General features: G+C 55.1%; 4 protein-coding genes across 5 annotated transcripts; 1 reads left to right on the top strand and 3 right to left on the bottom strand.

Moving 5' to 3' along the window:
• Position 1: 1 nt before the first annotated feature.
• On the bottom strand, positions 2-1,865 carry CAOG_06477 (hypothetical protein). The gene is made up of 5 exons (XM_004345176.2): positions 1,743-1,865; positions 1,232-1,632; positions 1,013-1,152; positions 695-926; positions 2-578 (listed from the first exon to the last, which is right to left on the bottom strand). Exons 1-5 carry the CDS (start codon positions 1,800-1,802, stop codon positions 224-226), a joined length of 1,188 nt encoding a protein of 395 aa, XP_004345226.1. The 5' UTR covers positions 1,803-1,865; the 3' UTR covers positions 2-223.
• A 116-nt stretch (positions 1,866-1,981) lies between these two features.
• On the bottom strand, positions 1,982-3,121 carry CAOG_06478 (hypothetical protein). Its single transcript, XM_004345177.2, has 4 exons — positions 2,872-3,121; positions 2,514-2,762; positions 2,279-2,421; positions 1,982-2,174 (listed from the first exon to the last, which is right to left on the bottom strand). Exons 1-4 carry the CDS (start codon positions 3,104-3,106, stop codon positions 2,037-2,039), a joined length of 765 nt encoding a protein of 254 aa, XP_004345227.1. The 5' UTR covers positions 3,107-3,121; the 3' UTR covers positions 1,982-2,036.
• Positions 3,122-3,472: 351 nt separating this feature from the next.
• Positions 3,473-12,278, top strand: CAOG_06479 (phospholipase D1). The gene is made up of 9 exons (XM_004345178.2): positions 3,473-7,656; positions 7,806-9,622; positions 9,723-10,093; positions 10,170-10,278; positions 10,356-10,579; positions 10,714-10,870; positions 10,944-11,051; positions 11,143-11,539; positions 11,657-12,278. Exons 1-9 carry the CDS (start codon positions 3,528-3,530, stop codon positions 12,154-12,156), a joined length of 7,812 nt encoding a protein of 2,603 aa, XP_004345228.2. The 5' UTR covers positions 3,473-3,527; the 3' UTR covers positions 12,157-12,278.
• CAOG_06480 lies at positions 12,198-16,559 on the bottom strand. 2 transcript variants are annotated; one of them, XM_011272336.1, is made up of 3 exons: positions 16,539-16,559; positions 13,068-15,539; positions 12,198-12,960 (listed from the first exon to the last, which is right to left on the bottom strand). In XM_011272336.1, the coding sequence occupies exons 2-3, from the start codon at positions 15,397-15,399 to the stop codon at positions 12,446-12,448; spliced, it is 2,847 nt and encodes a 948-aa protein (XP_011270638.1). In that variant the 5' UTR covers positions 15,400-15,539; positions 16,539-16,559; the 3' UTR covers positions 12,198-12,445. The 2 variants fall into 2 exon arrangements, with proteins under 2 accessions (XP_011270638.1, XP_004345229.2); XM_004345179.2 differs by lacking the exon at positions 16,539-16,559 and having other exon boundaries at positions 13,068-15,603.
• Between the last annotated feature and the right edge of the window lie 1,652 nt (positions 16,560-18,211).

The raw sequence follows: 18,211 nt of genomic DNA on the forward strand, positions 1-18,211 counted from the left end.
GTGATAAGAAATATAAGAAGGAAAATTCTGGATGCAGAAAGACTCGGACAACGAAGACAATACTGCAGGATGAACACTGTTTCAGCTTACAAAGTGGTTCTACGAGAGGCGACAAGAGTAACAACAGCAACAATAACAACAACAGTAACAGCAAACAGTCAAAGAGGAACACACAAAAACAAATCATTAGCGCTGCTCAGACATTCAACCCAAATTCAAAGATTCATGCAGCTTCCCCTCGCTCGAGGCGGCTGACAAGCTCTTCGTTGTCTCGGAGCCACTGGAGCGTGTCGCGGACAGTCTCGCGAATGTCGCGCGTTTTCCAGCCGAGGTCACGGCCTGCACGCGATTCGGCTCCAATCGATGCATACCAGAACAGAGTGCCCATTCGAGCGTAGGCAGGATCGATGCTGGGGTCGCGACGACCAGTGAAAAGCCGCACAAGACCATCAAGAACGACTGCTCCAGCAATCGCCATCCAACCAGGCACTGAAAGGCGTGGCGCATGCACTCCCGTCTCTGTTTGCAAGAGTTGGAAAAAGTCGCGCACGCTGCTGTTGTATCCATTCAGCAAGTATCTAAAAGGCCCAGGAGAACGCAGGTACAGACAAATGTAGTGAGATGCACAGCTGACTCCTGGGATGAGAAGCGCAAAGAGGGGGGTGGGGCGGCGCGCGCGGAACAAACAACTTACGTGTTGCCAACTGCTGCCGGGCTGGTCATGGCAGAAATAAAGGCGGTCGCGGCATCTCGCACATCAACAGCACTCAGTCCACCGCTGGGAGTGAATGGAATGTTCCGCTTGACAAAATCACGCACGGTGCGCACCGAGCTGAGCCGAGCGTCGCCGGGTCCGAGGACCAACGTGGGTCGCATCATGACCACTTCAACGTTTCGCTCGCGAGCCAACTGTTGCACTTGTTGCTCTACCATGCATCAAGCAGATCAGAGTGAATGAAAAAAAAAAAGGCTGGGAAGACCAGGAGGAGACGGCCGGAGCCCGAGGCCTTACCAACGGCAATCTTTTGCTGGTAGTAAGGCAGGTTGGCAACGGCATCTGTGCAGTAAGGAGAATCATCGTTGGCGACTTGCGTCGAGTCAAAGCTACACGCCACAACTCCCGAGGTCGAAGCAAGCACGACCCGGCAATTTCTGCTTCAAAAACATCCACAAAGTCAAAAAACAAGCCGCAACACGAGAATTCTCAGAGAATAAGACACAAAACCCGTACCCGAGGCGAGCAGCAGCATCAATGACAGCGACGGTGCCATCCACGTTGGTCTTGAACATGTCTGCAACGAGCGCGGGATTGTTTGAATGCGTGACGACGCCGGCAAGGTGGAAAATCCCGTCGAGCTGGATGTGCTCGGAGCTCGCCGGACTCACTTCAGATGTGCTTGCAGCAGCATTGTCGCTCGTCTGTGCTTGTGCCAGAGCTCCAGCGGCATTCTGAGCGGCGGGGCTGGGCTTCTGGACGGCCGCCAGAATGTCCGCAACCGAGGTCACTGAGCCCTTGTGGAAGGTGACTGTGCCCGACCCCGCAGAGCCCGACCCGGCTTCCGACGACGCGGGTCCTGCACTGCTGCCACGCGAGCGAGCCAGAACGTGCACTTGGTGTCCGGCTTGGACGAGCTGCGACCAAAACCCCGCGGCAACAATATTCGCATTGGGGATCAAGTCGAGTCAATCATGGAGGTGGTCTCACGAGCAAGCATTGGGACAATCACACTGAATCAACAAACCTGCTGCACGACGTGGGTGCCGAGGAAGCCAGTGCCGCCAGTGACGAGGTAGGTTGGCATTGAATGAATGAATGAATGAATGGGCGGCTCAGCAATTTAACTGGAGACTGAACTGCAGGCGACTCGAATGGTAGAAAATGAGACATTGAAGTGGTGAATCAATGCAAAAGGGGAAGGAAGGGGGAGGGGAGGTGGGATGGAGCTGAAGTACATGGACAAACGGAAACCAAAAGCGAAAGTTTTGACAATGTCGAATCTATTGCTTGAGACAAAAACACCACATCATTCTGCTTTCTACAACTCTTGAATCAAAGGCTTATTGGTGCGATGCTTCGCGGTGATCTGCGGGCTTGACTGTGGTAGCTCTGGTTGGACCCGCATTGTTTCTGCTGTTAGTTCGTTCTGCTGCTCGATAATACCGCACGACAGGTCCTGCACATGTCAAAGCACAAGGCAAAACAAAAGCACCGTCAGAATCTCTTCCACAAAGAGATCAGTCTCGTCGCTCCCTCAAGCAAGAAGCACGCAGATTTTACCATCTCAACATAAGCGCCTTCTTCGTCGACGGTTTCAATATCAACCGCCTTCTGGCCTTGGGTAGCAATGACCCGCTCCAGCTGCACGTTCGCAGCCTTCATCTGCGGCAAAAAGTTTGCTACTCGGTCCAGCACGGACGATACTATCAAACGTTGTGTTTGGCGGCAAACAACCACTTTGTGAGTTCAACTGAAAAAGCTTTCTGGCCCACCACCGCCTGCAACGTCCACCTACACGACGAGTTGTCTCCATTCTTGAAATTAGGAATCCGCCTTGGGAATGGGAATTCGGGCAACCCGGCACCAGCAGACGCCGATTCTTGGTCTGATTCGTCGTTCTCCTCGTTATCATCGTCATCGTCGTCGTCGTCGTCGTCCTCATATTCATTATCATCATCTTGATCTTGATCTTGATCTTGATCATCATCATCATCATCGTCGTCGACGTCCATTGCGCTCGATTCGCTCAGTAACAACGACAATCCTATTGACAATACAGTCAGTCAGGCTTTCCCCCCCCCCCTTGCATCGAGCACCACTGCAACAGCTTTTTGCACTGCCTCTCCATGTTTGGCAGGCTGTTTTCGCTTTACCAGGGCGCGCTGCAGTCTGGCTGGTGCGCGTGGGCTCGAGCAGCTCACTCGAGCGCGACACGCGGGACGCCGACGACGACGACGAGGGCGACCCCGACGAGGACGACCGTCCAACTGCTGCTGATGCTGCTGATGCTGCTGATGCTGCTGCTTGGGCAAACGGAGTCGCACCGGCTGCTGCTGCTGCTGCTGAGGAGGAGGAGGACGAAGACTTGGCTGGTTGTCGCTTCACCATCTTGGTTTGTCAGACAACAAAAAAGGACTGTCGTCTAGTATGGTACTGAATATAGGTATGTGAGTAGTCCATATTGCATTGTTGTTCTGTATGTTGAATCGCTGTGCAGATGCCAGTCTCACTTTGAAAATGAGGAATATTCGACTTTGTGATGGGAAGCTTCAATACCGTATGTTTGACGCTCTCCTTCAAAGAGCAATAATATATTGAGATATACATCTCAGTAACTGATCCAGGTGTGCATCAAAATCGAGTCGCCGTGGCTGCTCAGACAGCCAGTCCGTTTGCTCACATCCAGCGAGCCTTCCCCTCTTTAGCGCTGATTTCACTTCTTTTTTTATTTGAGTTTGAGGCTCGTCTTGTCAGTCTTTTTCTATTGTATTTGCGATTGTTTTGTGCGCGGCGTGTGTGTGTGTTGTGAATGGAGCAGCAGAGTGACTTGCATTCAACTGCATCCACTCAACCACACCCCGCCAACAACCTCAACAACGACAATACCAATCACAGTAACAACCTCAATAACAACAACCGCTCGAAGGACAGCGACGGAGCACCGACGCTCACGACAATGCGACCTCAGCCAGACGATCCGGATCGCACCGGCCTGACGATAGCCGGAGGGACGCCCGCTGCAGCCCAGCTGAGCAGCAGCGACACGGACACGGAGACTGCCGACATCAGCCACAGGCACAGCCACAGGCACAGCCACAGCAGCAGCAATCCGAGTCAGAGGAAGAAGAAGGAGGACGCGTTCACTGCGCACCGCTCCGACGCAACGCCCGCCAGTCTCAATGACAATGACAATCTCAATGACAATGACAATCTCAGTGACAATACCACGAACGCAGACTCGACGCAGAGCGACGGGACAGAGACCGACACGAGTCTCGGCGGGCTCGTCGGCGCAGTGGTCGCAGCCGCTGTCGGCGCTCCGTCGCAGATCATGTCCGCGGGGCCGCTCGACCCAGACTCGGACGTCATGAAGCTGAGCCACCACAATAGCAATAGCATGATGGATGACGGACCTCATCGGAGCGGGTCGCAGGCAGAGGTCAATGCACTGACGCACAAAGTAGGAGATTCAAGCCAAAGCCAAAGCCAAAGCCAAAGGACGGGCGACGTGCACTTGACACTCGCAGCAGCGGATGCTCCTACTTCCGAACCGGTGATTGTATCGACGAGGACGAGCAGCACGCCAATCAAGAATCTCATGTCATCGCAGGGGCTTGACGACGCCCAAGCAAATGACCACATCGACGACAACGACGTACGAGATGACAACTCCGACGAGGAGGTGGACGTAGACGGCGAGACGTCCGATTTGGAAGACGACCAAGAGTTCCAGGACGCACGCATACATGACGACAATGCAGAGCAACCTCAGGCAGGGCGCCGTCGAATGCGTCGCCGACATCGCAAGAAGAGCAACGCACATCAAGGCGCGCAGCATGATGCGCGAGGTGCCATCGACGGAATAGCCATGATCGCGTCCATGCTTGCCCCGTCCGCCGCGCACGCTTCCCTTGTGACTCACCCAAAGAGGCTGGATGTGCCTGCGAGCCCGCCCGCTGCAGCCACCGCAGAGCCGGAAATTGTCGTCACCTCGCCGAGCATCGACCAGCCCATCGCCCCTCAGATTGGCGCAGGAGACACGTCCGTGTTTGAAGTCGAGTCGCTGGGCGATGTTGTTGCGAGCAGTGCCGCGCATCCGGCAACAGCGGCCAATGTCGCTCTTTCACACGAGGCGTCCATCCAAGCCGCGTCGACGCCAACCGGCTTGCCACCGACTGCAGGCACGCCGCTCACACACGCACTCTCCGCCCCGCCCGATTTGCAAGCTGACGACTATGTTCTGATCGAAGAGAAGGAGCTCATGGAAGAGATGGCCAACGACCCTTCCAAGCCGTCCTTTGTTCTCGTCACGCAACTGGCCATCTCTGCATCAGCACCCGCCTCGACCACACAGGCGCATACACCTGACATCCACGACGATGACTGTCGCACCGAGCCGCCGCTGGATGCGGTGGTCGATGGCGAGAGGGTCATCACAATGCGCCTGCCTCCTGATTTAGTCAAGGAGCGCTTGAGACAGGTGGGCGTCGAGCTCGACAGCAACGGCAAAGTGAAACGAGACGAGCACGGCGATCTCGTCTTCTCGTCCAAGTCCACAGCGCAAGGAGACGTTGACCTGAATTTCATCTTTTCCACCCTCCGATCGCTCGGTTACCGCTTGGCGCGTGACGGCGATATTGTGCCTCTCGACAGCACGCCCAGCGCACGGACTCCTGGCGCACCCGTATCAACTCGTGAGGAGGTCATCTCTCGGTTGATTGAGGGAGCAGGCAAAGCCGAGCCAACTCATCCGCCTGCCTCGCGCAAGTCCAGCAAGCCATTGCACCATCGTCCGCGAAGTGAGGTCGACGAAGATGGCAAGCCCCGCGATGAGTGGATTATGCTGACGCCAGCGTCAGACGCGGCTCTGACTTCCGCTTCCTCGACTTTGGCGCCGAGTGCAACACCGGGTGCAACTGCAACAGCAGCAGCAGCAACACCAACAGCGGCAGCAGCAACACCAACAGCAGCAGCAACTACACCAGCGACATCCGCTGCTGCTGCAGAGACGCCCTCTCTCCAGGTTGCAGCAGCAGCAGCAGCAGCAGCAGCAGGCTCGAACGATGCAACACACTCTGCCGGACTCACAACGCCAGGAAGCAAAGGGGAGCTGCTGTTCCTACCCCCAGCAGCGACTGTGCGCGCCACGTCCCCTTTGCAGGATTCTGCTTCCACGATGCGAGGCAAAGGCCACAAGCGCCTGCCGTCCGGCTCCCACCAAGTTCCGCCACCAGCATTGGGGAGCATTGCCGAGGCGCTGGCCTCCGTCGTCTCAACCACGACAGCTGCCGCCGCACAACCAGACGCACCGGACGCGCTCACCTCAAAAGATGCCTTGGGTGCAGCTGCAGCGTCCAATGCTGTCGATGGTGGCGCATTCATCATGACGAGCACGGTCATACCCAAGCACGAGGTGCTCTGGTCTCTCCCACCCGACGAACTCGACCCCGCCGTGGACAGCGATGACGACGAAGAAGCCCAGATGGGTCGCGGAAGTGCTCGTGGTGCTGCATCTGGTTCCAAGCGCAAGGGCATCAGTGGTGGTGGCGTCATGCACAAGTTCTTTTCTCGCACCAGGTCGTTCATGCAGCCTGAAGGCCGATCATCGATTTCCGGCAGCGACGGGAGCGCGCCGACGAGTTCCAAGCGAGACCCACGAGGAGAACCCACCCGGCAGGACAGCACATCATCCAGTGGGAAAGATCGGACTCAGCTGTTCAAGGATGCGAAGCTGGCTGCAAGTGCGCATCAAGCTGCTGCGATTCGCCATGCGCACGATGAGGACGTGTCCAGTCTAGCCTCCAAGTCGGCCTCGGGTGTGGCGACCCCAACCCTTCCTCATGCCGGCGATGGCTCGGAGCGTTTCGTTGCGTTCGATCGCGAGCCTGGGGTGCGTTTTGCGGCCTCCACCTCTGCAGGCTCTGCATCGGATGCGAGCGCTGAGGCCACGACCCACGCCGATTCGCATGCTAGTAGTGCTGCTGCGCCCACTGCTGCTGCAACTACTGCCTCGATCTCTGCCGGCCCGTCTGCCGACCACAAAGGCTTCCGAAAGCGCCTCGCCAGTCGACTGGGTCTGGTCGTTTCAAGCGCTGACAATGAAACTGGCGCAGCTGGTACCGAGCCAGAATCCATCCCAATGGCGAAACGTGGCCATTCCGACTCTGTTGCCAGTGGCAGCTCCACACCCAAAATCGTGGCGAGCGGAGCGGCCGAAGCCTTCACAATGGCTCTTGCACAACTGGAGCGCCTCAAGCAAGAGCAGGCAGAGCGGGCGCCGGACCATTCGGCCGTTGGCGAAGTGGAAGACGAGACTCAGCTTTCGGCGGTGTGGTCTCCTGCCATGCAAGTGGCGATGCAGCAGCACGCCAAGAAGGCACCACCAACGCTTCTTCATCAAAAGCTCCATGCAACTTTGTCTGACATTCCCGAGTCTGGTGAGGGTGCCGCTCTACCCAGCACCCCATCTTCAAAGTCGGCTGCCATGGCACAGGCTTCTGTCGACGAGGATGCTGATTTTGCGCGTGACATGGAGGATTTGAAGCAGCGTTATGAAGCGGCGAAACGACTCCGCGAGTCCGATGCAACCACTCATCCTGACGCTGGCCACTTGGCGGCTGCCTCGGCACCAGCTGTCATTTCCAATCAACCCAACGCAGCTGCAGTCGCAGCCGCTGCCTCGGACGTCCCCGCCCCCGAGGCGCCTGCTGCTTCTGAAGAACGGCACCGAGCCCGCGAGATGTGGCGACGGGTTGCGGATGTCTTCCCTTCCCGCGCCAGCACGTCCGCTCTTCCTGTCGGCTCCCAACAACCGGAAGCGCCTGCAGCAGCACGCACCCGACGCGAGACCGAGCCTGTATCGACTGCAACCTCGACCGGCGAACGAACCCATCGGTTTGACTTTTGGCGCCGCAAGCGACCGCGGTCCGATTCGACAGGTAAAGCCATCTGTTGAAACGAGTGTTATTGGAATAATGTAGCAACTCACCAACAAACTGACCGACCCCTCTTCTCCTTCGTTGATGCTTCTCTTGCTCCAAACTTTCAAACTTTTTTTGTGTTGTCTTTTCTTCTTCCCCATCAACAGCCACTCCAGCGTTGCACCCAGATCAAACGTCAGGAGTGCCGTTTTTCGACTTGTACGCGCATTCGCCTTTCGCCATCAAGACTTGGATGACTGGCGTGCCGGTGCGAGCGCGTGTCATTGCCGTTATCAGCATCAGCGAACCGCTACGACCCACCTACCCTGTTTACACCATCGAGCTGCGACACGGTGCATTCACGTGGTACATTACCCGACGATACAAGCAGTTCTTCAAGCTCCACTTTCAGTTGACACGGGCACGCCTCGTCGGTTCTCTTCATGCACGATTGCCCTCCTTCCCGACCGGCTTTCAAGCGCTCCATCCGACGCTGCATGTGCCCATCAAGGATGTGCTGGAGGCCTATGTCAACTCGCTTGCCGCCAGCTTTGAGCTCCTCGATCACCCGTACGTGCGCTCATTCCTTGAGGTCAGTCCATTCTCGTTCGTCAAGGACTTGGGACCGAAGGGCGTCGAGGGCGCAGTTGCCAAGCGGCACGGTGGCGCCAAAGTCACTGCTGTTAGCGCACTCAGCACGTGCATCAACACTCCGTTCATGCGGTCGGTCACCTGCCGAAACAAGTCGGGAGGACGCAAGCATCGACGAGCCGCCATCTCCAAAACGGACGCGCAGGAGCGCAAGGAAGCGGCGAGCGCATCTGGACGACCCGACAACAAGCCAGCTACCACTGCCGATGCCACAACAGCGCTTGCGACCACCGCCAAAATTGAACACTTGTCACCTCAAGACAAGTCCTCGGCAGCGCAGCTGAGCCCCGCCACGGCTGCTCGCGAGCGGGAGGATGCGCGCGCCGACGCGCGCCAATTCTCCTCCAACAAGGAAGCCAAGTCGCAACAGGATCCGAGTGCGCAGGAAAACCAAGCAGATCGCCGCCGTCACCACGGTCGTGTTGATGATGAAGAAGAGTCCAGCGACTCGCACGAGACAGACTCTGGTGCTGGGACTTCTGCCGCCGCGTCCGCAACCAAAAAGCGGGCATCACAACCCTCAACTCCCTCCACTCCGCCAGCCGATAGCCCTGGCAAGGCTGCCGCCACGCCAACCAACGCTGGTGGCAAGCGTCGGCTCTCCATCGACTCTGCGAAAAAGGTGGCCAAAGCGCGCGCGTCATCGTCCCCTGGTGGTGGCATCACGTCTGTCTTTAGTCGATGGGCCGACGCATGGTTTGTGGTCAAGGACAGCTTTCTGATGTATACCACTCCCAACCAAGCACTCGTCAAGGGTGTCTTGTTGTTTGACAAGTCGTTCAAGCTGCGGACTGGCGAGAGCGAAACGGGCGTCAAGAACGGTGTTCTCGTCTCCAACAACTCGCGCACCCTGCTCATCCGCTGCAAAAACACGCGGCACATGCTGCAGGTCCAGCACGAATTGATCAAGCTGCTCGAGGCTTGCCCGTACGTCATTCCGCATCCAAACAATTCATTTGCCCCCGTCCGCGAAGCGTCGTTGGCCCAGTGGTACGTTGACGGCCAGAGCTACTTTGGAGCCGTTTGCGAAGCGCTTGCCAAGGCCACACAGCAAATCTTTATCACTGACTGGTGGCTCAGCCCCGAGCTGCATCTTCGCCGGCCGGCCGAGGCCTACCCCGACGCACGCCTCGACCGCGTTCTGCTTGAGCGAGCCAAGGCCGGCGTTCGCATCTACATTGTCATGTACAAGGAAGTGGAGGTCGCCCTGACCATCAACAGTCGCTACTCGAAAGACAAGCTGTATTCCATGCCTGGCTCTGAGAATATCATCGTGCTGCGCAGTCCCGACCATCCACCCGACGGAGTTTGGCTCTGGGCCCATCACGAGAAGGTAACCAGCCAACAAGGAAGACAAAGTGCAAAGAAGAAAGAAAGAATATACACTCACTCATGTGCACTATTTTTTGTCGTTTTTGTTCTTTTCTATCCAGATTGTGTGCATTGATCAGAAGGTCGCGTTCGTCGGCGGCCTCGATCTGTGCTATGGCCGGTTTGACAATTACAGACACACTCTGACAGACCTGCACAGCTCATCGACGGCAGAGGGCTTGATTGGGAAGCTGCGCTTGAAGATTGTCAGCGCCATGAATGTTGCCGCAAAAGACATTGCCGGGACGAGCGATCCGTACGTTGTCGTGTCGGTCCAAAACTCGCGATACCGCACCTCTGTCAAATCCAAGACGCTGAATCCCGTGTGGAATGAAACGTTCAAGTTTGACATTACGGACGAGCAAGCCGAAGTCTCCATGCTGCTGTATGATCGTGATCTCATCGGGAGCGACGATTTCCTCGGGCAGGCTGTGTGAGTTGCAACTCTCCTTTTTTGTGGTCTTGACCGTGTTCGGTTTCAGTTGACTAATGGTCTCACACTGCGTCAGACTGAGCTTGAACGACCTGCCCCGCAACAACCAGAAAGCGGTGCTGCAGCTCAAGCTGACCTCCTTGTCGGGTTCTCCGGATGCCGTGCCCGGTCACGTCATGATTGAGGTGAGTGATGAGGAATTCTGCTGGATGACTGGTTGATGGCCAGCATTGACCAATTTTTGCCCATTTATTTTCCGCAGATTACCTACATGTCCATGGAAACAACCGCTCCTCATCTCAAAAAGTATCCCACCTGGCCAGGCAAGGACTACAGCAACCCCATCATCAAGGACTTTTACGACCTGAGCAAGCCCTACGAAGATTTGATTGATCGTGAAAAGGTTCCGCGAATGCCATGGCATGACGTCGCCATGGCCATCTACGGCGATGGAGCACGGGATGTTGCACGCCACTTTATTCAACGGTAAGATTGATATGTCAACAACAACAGCAGCAACAGCAGCAAAACAACAAGAGCAACAGAAAAAAACCGTGCCCAAGTGCTCGTCTTGGTTCAACATCCGACCTCACCTCTCAATGCCTCTCGTCCAACCACAGATTCAATCACGTAAAATCTCTCAAGGCAAAGTTTGATGCCTACATCCCATACCTCGTCCCCAAGTCCCACATGATTGCCGAAGAAATCGAACGGGACCGGCAGAATCTGTCTCTGCTTCCGCCATATCACATTCCGCCGTTCATGTGTGAAACTCAGGTATGCGTGGCTCAGTCTCAATGATTCGAGCGCACGGCTGGAGCTCATCGTTTGATACATACTTCTTGAACAGGTGGTTCGATCGAGCGGCAGGTGGTCGAGCGGTATTCCGACGGAGCGATCGATCGAGGCGGCGTACCTGACCTTGATTCACCACGCGGAGCACTTTATTTACATTGAGGTTTGTAGCTTCCCTTTGGAATTGACCGTGAGGGCGGCTTCGAACTGACGCGTTTTGTTCTTTCCTTTTTTCTTTGTGTGTCTTTCTACAGAACCAATTCTTCATCTCGTCCCTGCCAGACGACAATGTCCACAACCGAATTGGCAATGCACTTGTGGCTCGCATCCTTCGAGCGCACGAACAAAAGCAAAAGTTCCGTGTTGTGGTTGTGCTGCCGCTGCTGCCCGCGTTCGAAGGCGAGATTGGCGGTGCCAATTCTGCCTCCTTGGCAACCGTCTTGCACTGGAACTACCGCACCATCTCGCGCGCCAATGGCAAGTCCATCTTCGAGCGCTTGCAAGCCGCCATCGGCGACGAGTGTCACAAGTACATCCAGTTCTTCTGCCTCCGCCAGCACGCCGAGATTTCCGGCGAGCTCGTGACGGAGCAAGTCTACATCCATTCCAAGCTCATGATTGTCGATGATCGTTACACAATCATGGGATCAGGTAGGAGGGTGCTATCTGGGTTTGAGAGAGAGGGCTTGGTTGTTCGTTTTTTTTTTTTTGCACGTGTGCTTCTCGCTTCCCGCCAGCTACAATTCTCACTGAATCCTCCCTCTGTAGCCAACATTAATGACCGCAGCATGCGAGGACACCGAGATTCCGAGATTGCTGTTGTCGTCCGCGATACCAAGATGGTTTCATCCACGATGAACGGCAAGCCGTTCCTTGCGGGCCAGTTCTCGCACGCCTTGCGCGAATCTCTGTGGCGGGAGATGACTGGCACCATCACTTCGTCTTCTGGCGTGAGCGTGTCGGATCCCATCTGCGATAGCTTCTACGAGGGGGTCTGGAAGAAGATTGCTGACGACAACACCCGCATCTACGAGGAAGTCTTCCGGTGTATGCCAACGGCCAGCATCCACTCTTGGAGCGACCTGACCAAGTGGAAGCAAACAATGAGCTATGCTCTATGCTTTGCCGACGGCGTGCGTGCGCGCGAAATGCTCAAGCAGGTTCGCGGTTTGTTGGTGAATTTCCCGCTCACCTTCATGCGCGACGAGTATCTCGGGCCGGCTGTTGGTCAACGCGAGTTCATGGTTCCCATCAAGACTTTTACTTGAGGCGGGTGTTTGTTTTCGCTCTGTCGTTGTTGATATCAGTTGTTTAGAAGTATTTATTTTCGTGTGTTGATCAACAAGAACTGCTCATGCGAGAAATGTTCATCCAGAAGTGGTGATGATAGGATCATGCTTGGTGAAGAGAAAAAATCGATTACAATTGCATTGAACAAGCGCAAACAAATTGCGACAACCATGAACGACAAAGGAACAAAACAAACAAAAACAAAAAGGCAAAAAGGGTATCAAATCCACAAGAGCCCAGGCAAAAGCTCAGACGGAAAGCAAAAGGCTAGTTGGCTTGATGCGGGTTGAAGGTGCGCATGAGGTCACGGCAGTACAGCACAAATCCATAGCGGGAAATGGTCCACGTGAGCTCAACCACCACAGGGTCGTCGATCGCATAGGCAGCGGCTTGGAACGTGGCAATGTCGGGCGCTTCTCCGCGCATGCCGTGCTTTCGGAAAATATCCAACCAAACGGGCAAGAACAAGCGCGCCAATCGGTCAACGTCGGAGCTGAGTGACCCTGTTTGAGCGTCGTGCTCCGCCATGGTTGCCACAATGTTGGAGTGCATGCGTGGACTAGCGAGCTCGGCATGGATATCGACGAGAATGGCGCGAATTTGCTCAGCCGTCAGTGGTGTACGGCGGGGAACAACGCAGGTGGTTGTGGAGCCGTCGGAGCTGGGCGCAATTGCGAGCTGGGTTGAAGGGCAGTATGTGAGCAGCTGCACCTGGCTCCACAGACGTCGAACAGTCGGGTTGAACCAATGAGCGTGACTAAACGTGTAAAACTGTTCGAAGGCTGGAGAATTGGAAGCAGAGCAAACGGCAAAGTGAGCACAAGGACAACAAGAAAACACAAAGAGCACCCCCAATCAAAATCGAACGCCAACCCTCCTCAATGCTTACCAGACTGAGAATCCGAAATACCAACATCGTGCGCCATCAGTGCTTGCTCGTGCCATGGCCCAGAAATGCGGCAAAGCCGCGAAAAGAGCTGCGAAATGTCGCCTGTGCTGCCGTGGACGAGATCAATCACTTCGCGGTTGATGGGCGACTGCATGACCTTGATGCTTGTTTCAAGAACAGAAATGAACACATTCTCGTCCGTGAGGCGCGAGGGCATGCGTTTCACAATGGTATTGGGTGATGGGGAAGGCAACAATGTCGCCATTGGCTGCCCGTTCAGCGAGCCCACCAAATCCTGGACGTCATCGGTGAGCTCCACGATGGAAGATGGGACGTGGTGGTTGCGGCTGGTGTGTTGCTCGACGGTGGGGGAGCGGCTCTGGTTGCCGAGGAGCTCAAGTTGCGATGCCTGCTCCGTCTGGCTGATTCTCAGGCTCTCCCGCGCAGAGTCAAGCGCGGCATTCATGTGCTTTAGCTTGCGAATGGCGTGATCCAAAATCTCGTCCTTGCTCAGCGGGCGACGCGCGTCTTGAATGGTCGCGAGCGGTACCACCATTCGCTTGAGCGTCTCGTACTTGTCGTTCAAGCGTTGGCGGCGGCGCTTTTCGCTGGCTGTGCGGCAATCGCGCACTGATAAGGGTTTGTCGGTCGCAGTGTTCTCCTCGTCCTCGTTGTCTCCACCAGGTGGTGTGGCGGGGTTCATGTCATAGAGCTCTTCTGGCGCGGAGAAAGTAGGGTTGTTATTGCTGGTAGGTGGAGAAGACAGCGGACGAGCTGCAGCAGCCGCAGCTGCAGCCGCAGCAGCAGTACCTTTTGTGGGCAACCCCTGCGACGCCAGCGGCTCGGATGTGGGTGGCGAAGGGAAGGCGCCCGAACTGCGTGCCGGCACCGGTTGGGCCTGAGGAAGAGCAAATGAGCCTTCAAGAAGTTTGTGCAGCTGGAGCGTCGCCTGATCGACCGAGGCGGCAGCAGTGTAATGGCTGGCGGACGAGGCGGCGGGCCTGGAAGACGAGAGGGTCGGGGTGGTTGAGTAACTGCTGCTCGTTGTCGATTCTGCATTCGAAGCGACAGGGGAGGCTCCAGCTGAAGGCGACCATCGTGGAGACTCTGCAGGTGACGGCTGACGCATGGCGGTTTGTTGTTGCTGGAGTTGCATTCGGTATGTGTGATCTTGCAGCAACAACGGGTGTGTTTCTTGCTGTTGCTGTTGCTGTTGCTGTTGTTGCTGGTACACGATGGTTTTGAGCACTGGGTGCAAGTCGTTCATCGCACCTTGTGACAGGGTGGACAGCCGTGGATTGCCAGCAAAACCCATTTCAGGCACGGCGTGCATGAGCATGGGGGAAAACCCAAATCCATTCAGCGACGACGATGACACGGATTCACTGCTCGCAGAGAACAGTGCGGATGATTTTGCGCTTGGGAATTGTTCTTGCAGTAGCAATGGCTGCTGCTCGCCTGTGTGTCCGGTGTGCATCATGCTTGGGTAGAGCAAGGGCGTCGCCGTCCCTTGGAAATCTCCGTGGCTGGCGGCAAGCATCGTGTCCGGATGGAAGGCGCCCGATCCAGCAGTCGACGCAGCGGCGGACATCATGAACGGTAGTCCTCCGATCGCACTAGCGGTGCTACCAATGCTATCTGTACTCTGATTCGAAGCAACGACGCCCGCCATTGCGGATGCCCCTTGATGCTGGGTTTGCGACATGTAGCTGTTCGTGTCAATTCCGCCACCAATATGGAACGACGTCGGCCACAAATCGCCGTGCTGCTGGCCCTGCTGCAGCATGCGTTGCGTTGTTGCGCCACTCATGCCAGCACTATTCAAGGTTGTCGTAGTGCTAGTGTTCGTGGTCGTCGTAGTCGTCGTAGGAGCAGCCGGTCCAAGCGTTCTCGGCGCTGCGGTTACTGCGGTTGCTGCGGTTGTCAGCGTTGCTGCGTGCTGCTGCTGCTGCTGCTGCTGCTGCTGCAGCTGGAGCTGCAACTGGAGCTGGATTTGCTGCTGCATTTGCTGAATCTGTTGCTGCATCTGCGCGTTATTGTACATGTGCGCAGCGAGGTTGCTCTGAGAAAGCTGCGGGGCATTGGCGGTTTCACCAGCGGGCGTCGCTCCGACTCCGCTCAGCAGCAGCAAGTCCTGCAGCACGTCCATCGGCAACGCTGTCTGCTGCTGTTGTAGTAGTAGTTGTTGTTGACTGTATTGTTGTTGCTGCTGCTGCTGCTGTTGGTACTGGGGCTGCTGCAGTGGTTGGTAGGGCGGCGGGGTTCCCAGCGCTTGCGGTTGCTGAGCATGTACCGTTTTGCGATGCATTGCTGTCGTAGCGACTCCCTCCATTGCGGAAATTGCACTCGTTGGTACCGGTGGTTTGCGGATGGAAGTCGCTGCTGGTAATGGTGAGGAGGGTGATTGTGATTGTGATGATGCTGATGACGGAGAAGGGGAAGAAGAAGAAGAAGAAGAAGGCGGATGATTCACTTAGAAAACGAGCATCCCATCAAAAGATCAGAAAACAGAACGATATGAGAAGTGAGTTCAGAAGGTATGATCAACATTCATTATTCAGGGTATTTTGAGGGGATGATCATGATGATGGGGGTTTTGGATGGGTGGGTGTGCGGGTGCTGGGTCGAGGCGAGTCGGGGCGAGTCAGCGCGGCTTTCCTTTCCCGCAGCTCGCTCGTCCCGCCTTTCAGAATAAAACCCCACTCATCCATCCACGTATTTGATGGCACTCAGCCCCGCCTCAAGCAAATCCACTAAACAACGCCGGGTCATAACATCCGAGCTGCGAATTTACAACCGGTGGTCCTCCGATTTGCGCTCTGCGACCTTCCAGCAGCACAGCCCCCCACACACACACACACGAAGCGACTTTCGAGAATCACAAGAATCGCTGGCAATCAACCACAATGCCAAAAGCAGAGCGTGCGAGTTTGCCTCCTTATCGCGTCAAGGCATTTTGTATGCTTTTTACGTTACGTCGGAGGCTGAAGCTTCGCTGTTGAGCCATCCATCAAAACCAGCCAGTCATCCATGTCGCTCATCTTTGCTATTGAGACGAGGCAGCAGCATTTGGGGCTGTGGCGAATCGACAAGAATCGCGCTGCCGGTGGAACATTCACGAATGCGAACCAATCGCAACAACATGAGGCTGGAAGTCCACAACCAAGCGGAAAAGGGGGGGGGGCGAAAAGGGGGTGGGGGTGCTCAGAGTGGGACACATGCAAGTCGCTCGTCTGCTGGTTGCTATTGCTGGGCGGTGGTGGTGGGGTTGGGCAAGCGAGAGTTCGCTGGACGGGTCAAAGCGCATGACGCTGCCTCTCCGATCCACTTCTGCTTTTTGTATCCCTCACTGATCCGCTTCGTTGTTCATCCGCGCTTCATTCTCGATGCTCTGTCACTACTGCCTGCTGAGGGTGTTGCATCACATCACTCGAGGCCAGCGCTCTGTTTCGTCGTCGTGACTCATCACACCTTTTTGTTTTTGACAGTTACCGATAAAAAGAAAAGTGATTCCCCCACTGATTCTCAATCACGTTGCTCCGTTGTCGGGATGCGCTCTATGCAATCCAATAATACTGCTTGGAATATTAGAGAAGAGGGGAAGCGGGGATGGGGCAGGCGGTGTGGCAGCCGCAGTCCATCGGTCATCGGGGTTGTTGCCGCTCGTTTGACATGTTCGCGTTTCTTTCGTCCATTCAGAATCCGCTTCACAACGCCCCGACCTCTCCAAAAGCAGCAATCGTGAATTTCACTCGCTCCAACATGAATGAACAAGCGAGCAAGCCGAGCAAGACCATACGCGCGCCCGCATTTCGCCCCAAGCAAAGAATGGCGACGTCTTCTCCACCGTTCGTTTCCCAGCCTTGCTCGCTTCTCACCCCGCTGCTCCCTCCGCTTCGGCCTCCACCCAAACACTCGGCCTCCACCCAAACACTTGTGATCTCGCCTGTTGGCTGACTCTGTGATTTGTTTGCAGCACGATTGGAATTCGCCGCGCGTTCGGGTCGGCACGAACCTCGGTCACGAAAAAACGAAAAAAATAAAAAAATACAAAATAAACGCAATCCGCCGCTCAGCATGTGTGTAGACGCGTGTTGAGACTGTTGCGCTTGTGGATTGTGTCGCTTGTCATTGTCGTATCGGAGAAGAGTGAGTGGCCAAAGACATCACAGCATTGCAAAGACAGAGCTTGCAACGACAGCCATGTGGCAGGACTCACGATTGGGAAAAACAGAAAAAAGAAAAAAGAAAAAAGAAAAAGAAAACAACAAAGAAACGTGTCGCGACGAGAGCGCAAAAAGAAGCGACGCCATGGCACCAAGCAGATGGCTCAGGGGGAGAAAAAGCGCACGGCAAGAGTCAATCAGTAAATGACAGAGATGGAGGAAGATGGAGGAGGATGACAGTGGTGAAGTGCAATGAAATGTACCTCCGAAAAAAAAAAAAAAAAAAAAAAAAGACTGACTGGTGATTGCTGAAACAAACAAAAACGCAATCCAGCAATCAGGATATTTTGCATTGCGCCCTCAATCAAGACGACCTTGTGTCAAATCACAGTTGTGCTGTCTCCGTCCTGGTACTCTTTGCTTGTCTCGCACTGGTGCGTTACGCACTCCCATCTGCGCAATCGTGGAAGACACGGCGAAAGTGATAAAGGCGACTTCCAAAAAATAAAAAAATACAAAACAAAAAGCAAGCTTGTCGCGATAGGCCAGACCCAAAAAGGAAAATTCGAACAATGTGTAGCAGCACTGCCATTAAAAAACAATAGAGTAAAAAAAAGTACTGAAGTGGACGCGACCGCAATGGCGATTGAAAGTGTGATTCATCTGGCGAGAGTGGACACAACAGTGCGGTACCACATGATGCTTGCCTTCTGCCCCGTTGCCCTTCATCTCGTTCTCTCCCATCGTCGACGATCGCAAAAGAATTAAGCAAGCAATCGACATCTTGACAACATGCAAGCTTTTCGCAGACTCAACGATCAAAGTTAGGAACAAAAAACCCGAAAAAAAAAAGAAAAGAAAAAAAAAAAAAAAAAAAAAAAAGTCAAACGTGTGGCAAAAAGTATTTTTTGTGTTTTTTTTTTTTTTTTTTTTTTAACCTGCTCCACATGCTGTGGCTTTGTCTTTGTCGGTGTCGCA

Source organism: Capsaspora owczarzaki (genome assembly GCF_000151315.2).
Source record: "Capsaspora owczarzaki ATCC 30864 unplaced genomic scaffold supercont2.11, whole genome shotgun sequence".
In the NCBI taxonomy this organism is placed as follows: Eukaryota; class Filasterea; order Ministeriida; family Capsasporidae; genus Capsaspora; species Capsaspora owczarzaki.

Excerpts from the sequence above, each read along its gene's own strand:
- CAOG_06477 (XM_004345176.2), bottom strand. The coding sequence starts at position 1,802 with ATGCCAACCTACCTCGTCACTGGCGGCACTGGCTTCCTCGGCACCCAC. Across the intron at positions 1,633-1,742 it reads GCACCCACGTCGTGCAGCAG|CTCGTCCAAGCCGGACACCA; the intron begins GTTTGTTGATTC and ends TTTTGGTCGCAG. Across the intron at positions 927-1,012 it reads CCAGCAAAAGATTGCCGTTG|AGCAACAAGTGCAACAGTTG; the intron begins GTAAGGCCTCGG and ends GATGCATGGTAG.
- CAOG_06478 (XM_004345177.2), bottom strand. The coding sequence starts at position 3,106 with ATGGTGAAGCGACAACCAGCCAAGTCTTCGTCCTCCTCCTCCTCAGCA. Across the intron at positions 2,422-2,513 it reads GAATGGAGACAACTCGTCGT|TATCGTCCGTGCTGGACCGA; the intron begins GTAGGTGGACGT and ends AACGTTTGATAG. Across the intron at positions 2,175-2,278 it reads AAGGCGCTTATGTTGAGATG|GACCTGTCGTGCGGTATTAT; the intron begins GTAAAATCTGCG and ends TGACATGTGCAG.
- CAOG_06479 (XM_004345178.2), top strand. The coding sequence starts at position 3,528 with ATGGAGCAGCAGAGTGACTTGCATTCAACTGCATCCACTCAACCACAC. Across the intron at positions 10,580-10,713 it reads GCACGCCACTTTATTCAACG|ATTCAATCACGTAAAATCTC; the intron begins GTAAGATTGATA and ends GTCCAACCACAG. Across the intron at positions 11,052-11,142 it reads AGCACTTTATTTACATTGAG|AACCAATTCTTCATCTCGTC; the intron begins GTTTGTAGCTTC and ends GTCTTTCTACAG.
- CAOG_06480 (XM_011272336.1), bottom strand. The coding sequence starts at position 15,399 with ATGGAGGGAGTCGCTACGACAGCAATGCATCGCAAAACGGTACATGCT. Across the intron at positions 12,961-13,067 it reads TATTTCGGATTCTCAGTCTG|CCTTCGAACAGTTTTACACG; the intron begins GTAAGCATTGAG and ends CCAATTCTCCAG.